At 40.1% G+C, this 10,923-nt stretch overlaps 1 protein-coding gene across 1 annotated transcript; it reads right to left on the reverse strand.

Annotated features, from left to right (window-relative positions):
• Positions 1-1,169: 1,169 nt before the first annotated feature.
• LOC134538173 (TATA-binding protein-associated factor 2N-like) lies at positions 1,170-10,671 on the reverse strand. The gene is made up of 5 exons (XM_063379235.1): positions 10,576-10,671; positions 8,238-8,310; positions 4,756-4,955; positions 2,193-2,484; positions 1,170-1,681 (listed from the first exon to the last, which is right to left on the reverse strand). The coding sequence occupies exons 1-5, from the start codon at positions 10,588-10,590 to the stop codon at positions 1,299-1,301; spliced, it is 963 nt and encodes a 320-aa protein (XP_063235305.1). The 5' UTR covers positions 10,591-10,671; the 3' UTR covers positions 1,170-1,298.
• Positions 10,672-10,923: the final 252 nt, after the last annotated feature.

Here is a 10,923-nt window from a genome sequence, read left to right on the forward strand (position 1 = left end):
TTATTATTAATAATAAATTTTTAAGACCATTGATCGAAATAAAAACTACCCTATCTCTCAAGCTGGAAAAAATTACACATAAATGCCCATTTTCATCGAAATCAGTTGACTTGGTGAAGGGGACCTTTTTAGAAATCAGATGTAGTTAGTAATTGTCTTCTTAATTTGAATAATTTATATCACTTTCAAATCCCGACCGACTTTGTTCTACCAGTGTAAAAATTGGTGGTCTGTATTTAATGAGTGATGAGGACTACACTAACAATGAAATAGTCGTTGCCATGGAGACGAATGAAGCATCAACAATGCTACAGCCGTTGCCGTGGTGATTTTCTGCCAACTCATACATACATCACATTAGAAAACTCTAAAATTATAAGATTAAGACCATTAATCGAAATAAAAACTATCATATCTCTCAAGTTGGAAAATATTACACCTAAATGCCAATTTTCATCGAAATCGGTTAAGTGGTTTAGGAGTCCATTGAGGACAAACATTGTGACACGAGATTTATATATATTAAGATTCCTGGAATGCTTACAACTGTTGACAGACTCTATGTTGTGATCTTTAAAAATATTTTTCTATACGATCCCCACCTTAACGAAGGCGAATTTTCAATATTAAACGTTAAACATTTGCTACGGAATAATACCAATTTATGCTGCCGTTCGGTTTTTTTCCTCCGTATTAAAGCTTATTATACACTGTAAATATTTTTTAGTAAATGTAACAGAATAATTCTTGTAAAATTGCAGATATTCTTAAATGTCTACACTTACATGAAAACAAATGTTTCACTAAAAAAAAAAAAAAAAAAAAAGTGTAGGTAGTAATACTGGATTCGTATTCTTACCAGAACATTTATGCATTGTTATTTTTAAACCTTTTCCCGTTCCGGGAATTTTCCCCTTGAAATAAGGAAAAATTGTAATTTTTTAAACTTTTTGATTTTTTTTTTTCGACGGAATTTTCTTCTCCAAAAGACTGGAAAATTTGGGGTCATTTTTGAAAAATAATGGTCGAGGTCAAAGGTCAAGATCTAGTTAATCCAAGATGGCCGCCATGACGTCACAATCCAAGATGGCGGACACAACCTTCAATCCCCGCCTGGCGCATGTGCCCGGAGGAACCAATATGTAGTAAATACTGTACATAACCTTTATTTGTTTTTTTTTTCTGTGTAGGTACTGGATGACGACGCACGGTGGTAGATGAAATAAAGGACAGTGCTGCGAAGTAACAGTTGTTTAATGGTTCCGAAAGGATACGGAGAGAGTGTACAGCGGTGCAGGTCACAGCTGGCCGCCGCCCCAGAAGCCGACGGTACCGCCGCTGCTACGGGCGGGCCGGTCAGGGAAGGCCCTTGCCCCGCGACCCTCGAGGTCCCGTCTCGCGCCGCGCGCCCAGTAGCGGTCCTCGCAGCAGCTACCTCTGTGGCCGCCGCTCTCGTAGCCGGGCCTGCGGGGTGCCGCGCCGTACCCGCCGTACCCGCCGTACCCGCTGGATGGGTACTGCGTCCCTCCGTACCCGCTGGAAGGTTGCTGCGTTCCTCCGTACCCGTCGTACCCGCTGGATGGGTACTGCGTTCCTCCGTACCCGCTGGAAGGTTGCTGCGTTCCTCCGTACCCGTCGTACCCGCTGGATGGGTACTGCGTCCCTCCGTACCCGCAGCCGTCTGTAACAAACCGCACGCCATCGCCACTCCAAGAACACGCCTGGCCCTCGAAGGCACAACGCTCCATACGTCACAAACAAAAACACATCGGCCCCGAAAACTTCTTTGCGTTAAACGTGTTGCAAAGAACCGGCAGATTAGGAGAAATTTATTACGCAGCATGCTCGCACACTTGCATACTTGCACACTCTCACGCTCGCAGTTGAGTGCTCTCTCGCGCGCTCACGTATGTACCTACTTCCCACGCTTGCAAAACCTTGCATACTTGGCGCACTCGCATTACTTTCGCACTTATGTACTAACCCTACCGACAGATATCGGATGCATCGCGTTTATATTCACCGGCTGAAATCAACAGTAAGATTTTAATTATTATCGTGTGCACAATCATGCAGCTGGCCTGTTGTGCACTCGCTTGTGTTGTTTGAATGTGCACCCAGTCTTAAGCTATTTCGTATTCTTTTACGGAAAAAAAAATATTTTTTCCACTCTTGCATAAATGAAAACTTACCCAGTGGATTCCTACCGTTGCCTCTTCCTCCTTGGTCCCTTCCTCCTTGGTCTCTTCCTCCTTGGCCTCTTCCTCCCTGGTCTCTTCCTCCCTGGTCTCTTCCTCCTTGGCCTCTTCCTCCCTGGTCTCTTCCTCCTTGGGGGTAGAAGTTCGGGTAGTAGTCTCTGTTTCGGACGGATGGATACGGATCGCGATCGACTTCATTGCCGTAGTATCGACTCCCGCCGTCGTAGTTGTATCGATTGTCGTCTCTCGTGTTGTAGTGTCCTGGGTAGGGATTGCCCCCGAACACCTGCAACGCCAATCACGAGAACGAGGTTTTTAACCGTCGCGTCGCTCGCAACGATTATTAGCACAAACACGAATATCGTCGCATAAAGAAACATTTAAAAAACAAAACAAATCCGACATCCGATTATCAATCAACTGGCAGTGCAAATGTAACAAAGTAATTTGATATGCAAACTGGACAGTGAGATACTTAAATGGGTGACGTTCAGAAGAAAAATTAAAGCTAAAAAATGAAAATAAAGCGTGCTGGCTTTCCAAAAACCAAAAGTCCCTGACACAATGTGAAATATTTGTCTCCAATATATTTGATAACAGATTTGGAGGGATGGTATTGGACTGAAAAGTCCTTCCAAATGTGGACAGATTTCCTCAAATATGCTTTAAAACATGTCACACTATAAAGGTTTATTTTTGGTCTGAGCTATCAAAAAACGTTTCAAGTTTAATCTCAATTTTGAAATTAAATAATGCATAACAGTGCTGGATTGAATTTTTGAGATTGTTATGCTACTTGTGCATTTATGAATTTTTTGAACATGTATAAATTTAACGAAAAATAATATTCGTTACATAATGAAATAAATGTTCAGTGATTTTTTTTTTAATGTTACAGAAAGATAAGTTAATTTTTACACATACTATGTTTTCTCATACGACATTCATATAAACATTATTTTAGTCATTTCAGTTTTATAACATCTTTAATCGCCCATGTGTCCTCCGCCATTTTAAAGAATCGTTGTGACGGAAGCGGATGCCATTTCCGTTTACACTAGGGCACGATTTCGATTGGCCGATTGCATCAAACATCCAACATATTTTAGAACCAGTCCTACATGCAAAATATTTGATGGAAACTCAAGTCATCCAACTTGTCGAACAAACATGGCCGTGCTAGTGGCGTTTTCGGTGACGTCATAACCCTCCAACTTGGACGCAAAATGTACGAAGGCGTTGGGAGCTAATCTTTGACAGTGTGACAGGCCCTTAACAAGAACAAAGAATTTATATATAGAGAGGCCTATATATATATGCCTCTATATATAAATATATATATACATACATGCATACATACATGCATACATACATATATAGAGGATGGTATCATGAATAGAGACCGGTAAAAATTGCGATTTCAATGACCTGTAGGATAGACTCCATGATCCTCTATTCATGCGGGAAAATGACATCTGCTCATTGGCTACTGACTCGTGATACCTGTTAACAGGGAAGCTAGTGATTCGATACTTCTTTTGTTAAAGGTTTTTCATTGGCCGAGTGTCATTCAGATAAACTGTTGCCCAATCACTGATGCGGTAAAAAGGCAAACGTTTTTGGATTCTAGCCTATCGCGAAAGGAATCCGCGAATTTTTCCGGTCTCTAATCATTAAGGTATCTTGTGCTTGGTGGCAGATACAGAACTGCGACGGTTGTATCGACCAATGGACCTGGCACGTAGACAGCAATCGTATTTAAACCATAAACGTTCGAAATACGTAGCTACGCACGTAGTATTGGTCTCTCCCGTAGTTTTCTAGATCCATTACTTGCCGAGTTGTGCTGGAGCCACAAAAGCGCAAAGGGCGTGACGCGGATGAAGTAATTATCGAAACCAATCACGTTCTTGACACATCTATGACGTCAGCGCGACAGACTTTCCGATTAGAAGGATCGTTCGTTTGTGCCGGGTTGCAGACTGTGTCGAACCGTATAAAGACCTTTCAATGTAACGGGTGTTCTTTTGACGTGACAACGTCTAATAAATCGATGAACGCCGGCTGCACGCACGAAAAAGGATGACTCATAGTCCCGTTACGCTCATTGTACGCTTGCGCAGCATCTATCTCTCTTCCACTCGATTGGAACAACCATCGATTTGACTTTTTCGAGGCACATTAAACTTTAAACACTCCCATTCGTTTCCTACTTTTCCTATCATCGTCCTATCCTTAACAGAATAACACAGGTTGGAAGAAGTTAAACAGCAAACATGTATAAAAGTTATAGTTAAAATGATCTCTTCGTTAAAGTAATAAACATATTTGAATTAACGAGTGCAAATAAAAGTAAATTTATCAATTAAATTGTAGATTTCATTTCACTCCTTCTTTGTATCCATACAAAATAGTGATAATTCAATAAAAATGATTCAATTTTATTCATAAAAGTATGCAATCATTTCAACAATGTTTTGTTATAACGTTGTCACGTTAAACTATCATCCGTGAACCGACTTTACAGACAACCAATTTTTTCTTCAAGTGCACTTACTCTTCTGCACGGGTCGTAAGAGCTTCCTTGAGATGGCCTCGTAGCCCCGCTGTCACCGTTGTGGTAAGTGTTCTGGTAAGTGTTCTGGTAAGTGTTCTGGTAACTGTTCTGGAATCCTCTGTTCGGATCGCCGGACCTGTAGCCGTCCACGTAGGTCGCTGTGCCTCTCACTGGAACATCCTGGTTATCCGTGTTCCGATCTGCAAACATTGGCACATAGCTGTTGAAACATAACCAAAACTTGTTGTTTTGACGGACTATAAACTCAAAGCACAATTTATTTTTGACGTGACAACGTCTAATAAATCGATGAACGCCGGCTGCACGCACGAAAAAGTGTCCCGTTACGCACATTGTCCCATTACACTGTGTTCCGTTACGCTCATTGTACGCTTGCGCCGCATATATCTTCCACTCAAAAATTAATAAATTTTAGTAAGTACCATAAATTCAATGAAATAAGTGCGCATGACACAACCGAAATTTAACAGGTTGAAAAGTTCAATGCACATGCGTGCAGAAACTGTTACAGCCACGAGCCGAAGTCGTCAAGATGGCGGACCTAGTGTGGCAACATGCACCCGTGCATGTTTCGCGAAAATCCAGGGATGTACTAATTGTACCTACTGGTGCACCAAAGCAAACTTTATGGTAATGAAACGATCCTGGAATACATTTTGTAAACTTAAACAGTCATAACAAGATATAATAGTAACTTTAAAATTACCTATACCACTTTATTAGCCAGGATTTTTTTTTAAACAAACATGGCGCCAAAACATTTAACATTTTGTTTTGTTTCTCTAATTCATTAAAAACCCGGCGCTATAGTTTCAAGTATTTTTCAAACTAAAAGTGCAGTCTAATAGGTGGATTAAAACAAAATTAACCTGCAAAATTTTTAAATACGTATTTTAACACCAAGTATAAGTATTTATATTTGTTTTTGCTTAAACAACAGAATACTTCCTACAAACAAACCTCGTCCTTATTGATTTTATACAACATTTAACATTTAATAGTAAAATTTTCACCAAAAAATTATTTTATGCAACATGGTGTCGACAATATGTAGGCGACAGTATGACGAACGTTATGCTGTCTCTACATTTCAATGTCAACCAAGGATTGTAAAAATTGTTTAGCTAATTTTTTAAAGTTTTTCTTATTAATTTTCATGATTTTAATATAACCATTAAAGAATATTTCTATTGTTATAAAGTCTAGTTGGAACAAAACGCTTAGTACCTACATCCCCCGATGTTCGCTGAAAGTTAACATATACGGATGGATCACATGGGACCATAATTTATTTTTGAGATTTCTGAGTCTTCCACGTGTTTACAGGGCCGGATTTGGAGGTCTGGAGGCCTCGGGGCAACAGAGGAGCGGAGGCCCCCTGGCCCCAAATTATTTTACAAATAAAATGAAAAAAAAAATTTTCAGTCGAGTTTTCCAATAAATAATTTATTGTGAAATCAAGTAGATTCTCTTAGTATTTAAAAAAAACATACATAATAATAATCGGAGACAAGAATTATATGAAATTAAATTTTAGTGGTAATGAATATTTCTGTTAATATTTAACAATAATATAATCATGTATGTACAAAGCACTGTAGGTAAAGGTAAAACAGCGGAAAAAGAATATCAAAGGATTTGTGGGGGCCCCGGGGCTTTCGCCCCGGTTGCCCTCCCCTGAATCCGGCCCTGCGTGTTTACTCACTTCCGTTCCATTCACGAAATTACCCCTACAAAATGCAGTAAGTACATATGCCGGGAGCTGAGATGTTTACAAAGAAAAAAAAAAATCAACACGGCGCGTGATGCCGAGGCAGTGAGTTGAAATTAAAAAAAAAAAAAGCAACGGAATACCGGAAGTTGTAGAAGCGGCCGGAGGAAACGTGTTCTTCCCGAAGGTCAGTTCAAGTCAAGTCGCACGTCGCCTTGAGCAGCACCGGGCGTGAAGTGTTTCCCCATTCCGGGCGTAATTAGCTGGTTCCGCTATGGCGGGGTCGGGCGATGGTACAGTCCCTGCAGAAATGCCGAGTCGTGCGGTCATTTCGCACCCGTAGCCCCTTCTTGTTCTCTGCAAGGACGGCTCCAGGGCAACTGCCGAACCCTAGTACTTTCATTTCCCTCGTTCGTTCAGTTTTCGTGAAAAGTAACGGAACTCAAATCAACGGCGGCTTCAGGATGACTTTTCGGGAGGGGGCTATAGCACAAAGAAAGGACGTAGTTGCAAAAAAATGAAAGTGGTCAGATATTGGCCTTGGAATATTATTTACAAATTACAGGTTTCAAATACAAAACCTTAGTATAGCTCCATGCAACTTTTGATGAGATAAAAGTTTAACATATGAAATTAAATATTTAAGTCAACATAAATATACACTAATCAATAAAATTGGTCTCGGGAGGGGCTATCGCCCCCACCGCCCCCCTTCTGGAGCCGCGCTTGAGTCAAATGGGAAAAGCAACAGTTAAATTGTAACCAGCAGGTAATTTTAAGTGCTGGTCAATACATTTCGATTTCAATTGGGTTTTCATGATTACGTATTAGAAAAAATACTTTCAATGATTTTATGGCCTCGTGTAATGGCGTGATTTCAACAGAGTTAGTTAGCATAAAAAAAAAACTAACCCGAATATAATTGATTAGTATTGATTATTTTAGATCCTTCAGCCAAATTAGTAAAACCATAATCGAAATTTAAGATCTAGGTTGCCTTAAAAATATTGTTTCAAAGAGTTTAATTGTCAAATTTTCCAGTGTAGAGACCTCGAACGTCTATTTCTCTGGGTGTTAGTTCCCTTTTCTCTGGGGGCTAGTTCCCATTTATCTGGGGGCTATTCCTTCCGCGTTTATATGCCCCATGTAAGGCCCCTCTTCAAATTATTAATGTCCCTCAAAAGTACAAGTGGTCCAAAAGACACCGCAAAGCCCTGGACCCCCCCAATGAATCTCGCGTTCGGGTTCTCAAACTACGTGGAAAAAAATGGGACTTTTTACTCGCGGTGTATCGTGTTTGCGAACGCTGCGTTTTGTAAACCTGAACGCTTGTAGCTGCAATGTGCAGGCGGTGAGCGTTTCCTAACACCTTTGTGTTGCATTGTTCACTTTATCCACGCGCTCGCAGGGTTATTGTAAACTCATAGAACAAACCAAGACAAAGACATAGACTCAAACAAAGACATAGAAATAACATTATTTTTCCTGTTCCATATCATTCACTTCTGTTCACTTAAAAGTTATGTTTGCTATGTTTAATGCCAATATTATTTTTTCTACGTGCTACCAATGTTTTAAATATATTTTTACCCAAAAATTGTATTGTTGATTCATTAGCTTAAACTGGAATTCTCTGGAATCCGTCTGATACCTCGTTCATTACTGTGCTATTTATTTCTTGAGTATAAATGAATCGTAACCTGACAGTTACGAGCGCCTGAAAACCAGGCCACGAGTGCAGGCTACTTACCGTAGTACGGGAGAGGCGATATGGTGACAGCCACCGAACAACCCAGCAAGGCCATGACTCCGAAGAAGTCACTCTGTGGAAGTAAAAGAGAGCGATGAGTGTGCGTCACGACGTCATCACGTCGCTTCGACCATGTCACGTGACTTGTCTCACCATTCGACAGTTACACCAGCGGTGCCCATTTTACAACTTTCACTTGCAAAAGCAACACACGTTTGTTTACAGACACTGTTGACAGAAGGGAAGCCTAAGATGTACATCAAGTTCTGTCTTTGCCCGAACACGCCAGAATATTCACCTTCGGCCAACCTCGGGTTTATTTATATATATTTATATTTCTCTGTTTATTTTAGTGTAGCTATACTAACCTAACTAACCGTCCAAAGTGTTTTTAAAGTGTTTTAATGTATCTAACCTAACTGACCACTTTTAATATTTGAATTCATTTTTCCTGCGCAAAAATAAAACAAATCCCGAGGTTGGCCGAAGGTGAATATTCGGGCGTGTTCGGGCAGGGACAGAACTTGATGGACATCTTAGGCGTCTCTTGACAGAACTGCAGAGACAGAAGCAGTAGCGGACATAGTTTTTTTTTTTGGAAAAAGGGGGGGGGGGGAGGGGGGGAAGAAATAAAAAAAATTAAAAAAAATAAATAAAATTTAAACACAGGTATGCATTATTTGAAACTATTACCACAAACACAGGGGCCTACAATAGTAGCTGTAGTCAAAGTGGTTTCTCGCACAGTTGAAATTGCAGGTGTTGCAGCAGCTTACCTTGTATCACCCAAAATTAACACACCTTCACTGGTATTCTGCACATTATTTTGCCAACTTTCGGGGGAGGGGGTTGTATATCCTCATTACAGCCCCCCCCCCCCCTTTTACCCCCCTCGTCCACTAAAGGGCAGAAGAGCACGTAAAAAACTGGTAGATATTACTTTTGAGACATGTTACATGACCAAGACTATAGTTATGAAAACAGTATGAACATTTTCTGTTTGTCAACCACAACAGGAAAAAAAAACCTGTTAAGGACTTTTGGGAAAATATATCTGCAATACTTAATACGCACAATAATTATCTTGTTCGTACACGGTGAATTGGTCATTTGTTTTTGCACTTTTTTAGCACTGTTTCACGATTTAACTCCTACACTTTCATGTTTTGATTTATGACAATGCTTTTAAGAAATTTCAATAAAAAGTTTTATTTTTTTAATTTGTCATTGCATTTGAAATTTTTTAAAAATATATAATCTCCTTTAAAATTCATGTTAATTTACAGGTTGAAATCCACCCACTTGTGCACAGATAACGTCCATTGGCAGGTGCCACAGTCTACCTGCCGGCAGGATCGCGTGTGATTGGATGCTTTGAAATTTTGTCACGTTGTTATTGTTTTCGTCTTCTTCGATGCGTGTTGAAACTACCCATGGTTCGATGAACACACATTTCTACAGTACAGTGGTATCTAAGGTGGTATGGACAGAAAATATTAATTAATTTTACATGGCATTTCAAAAATTCTCAAATTTTGTTACATATTTTGACAGCCAAGATACGTGAAATGAGTTTTTTTACATGCTTTATATTAGCTTCACCTGTATGTTTGTCTGTCCGTCTGTAACTCTTTCGACTAAGAGTGAGTGGCTCATCACTGTAAAATGTCCCATTAATTTCATTACGTTCGTTAGCCGAGCGGTCTAAGGCGCGTGACTTCTGTAACGTCAGCTTTCGGATTCAGAGATCGTGAGTACTACTCCCGACCACGCCGAAAAAAAAAAAGTTTCCCCCCCCCCCCCGGTAAATTATAAGATTATATAGTATATAAGCAATACTAGTATAAATGAGAAAAAAGCATGGGGCGCTTAATATTCAAAAAATATGGCACAAAGCGCCTCAAGCTTTTTTCTCATTTATACTAGTATTGCTTATATACTATTGTCATAAATTAAATTTTAAAATTATTTTTTACTTTTTAGTTTGATAATCTTTAAAAGCATGTTTCTTTAGATTTTCAAACTATATTTATATTTTGTGGTAGAAATGCAAACCGTATCACGAAGTAGCCAGCGGCATTGCAGTTAAACCTAAAAAAAAGTTTCAGTTCTGCAATAAATTTAATTCTCCTTATTTGTACAACCCAATAAACGTTAAAAAAAATGTAACCGTGGCAGCTAATTATGCAAAAAAAAAGTATGCGCTGTATATATTTTTTAATTTCGTGAAAGTTAAAACAATTGGAAAAAGTCTACAAGTTCATCTGTAATTACTGTAAATATGAAATATTGACCTGAGATGGGAGGCGCCCCCTGTTAAGGGCACGACAGACCTCACCTGGTGAGGATGCATGGCGGATGTTGCGTGCGACGTTCGCCGGCGCTGCAAGGAACAGGCCTTCGCGCGCTGGCCGCGCCACTCCTTTATATGAAGTTCCCAGGACCCTCCTGACTAACTAACTGCCCAAGGTCCCTCCCTGAGTTGCTGCCACCCCCCTTACCCCTCTCTTCTCACTCTGAAACCACCACGCGCTTTTATCCATTAGCTCACCAGGCAAATCCGCGGATCGCGAGGCATAACAAAAGAGATAACGAGTTGGTGCACCGGACCTTTTTTTTTTCTCTCTCTCCCCTACCACCACCTCGTGTCATAAATAGCCTTTTTTTCTCACCTGCGCGGGGGATT

Source organism: Bacillus rossius, chromosome 13 (genome assembly GCF_032445375.1).
Source record: "Bacillus rossius redtenbacheri isolate Brsri chromosome 13, Brsri_v3, whole genome shotgun sequence".
NCBI classification, from domain to species: domain Eukaryota; kingdom Metazoa; phylum Arthropoda; class Insecta; order Phasmatodea; family Bacillidae; genus Bacillus; species Bacillus rossius.

Excerpts from the sequence above, each read along its gene's own strand:
- LOC134538173 (XM_063379235.1), bottom strand. Across the intron at positions 4,956-8,237 it reads ATCGCCTCTCCCGTACTACG|ATCGGAACACGGATAACCAG; the intron begins GTAAGTAGCCTG and ends CAATGTTTGCAG. Across the intron at positions 1,682-2,192 it reads CAACGGTAGGAATCCACTGG|ACGGCTGCGGGTACGGAGGG; the intron begins GTAAGTTTTCAT and ends GGTTTGTTACAG.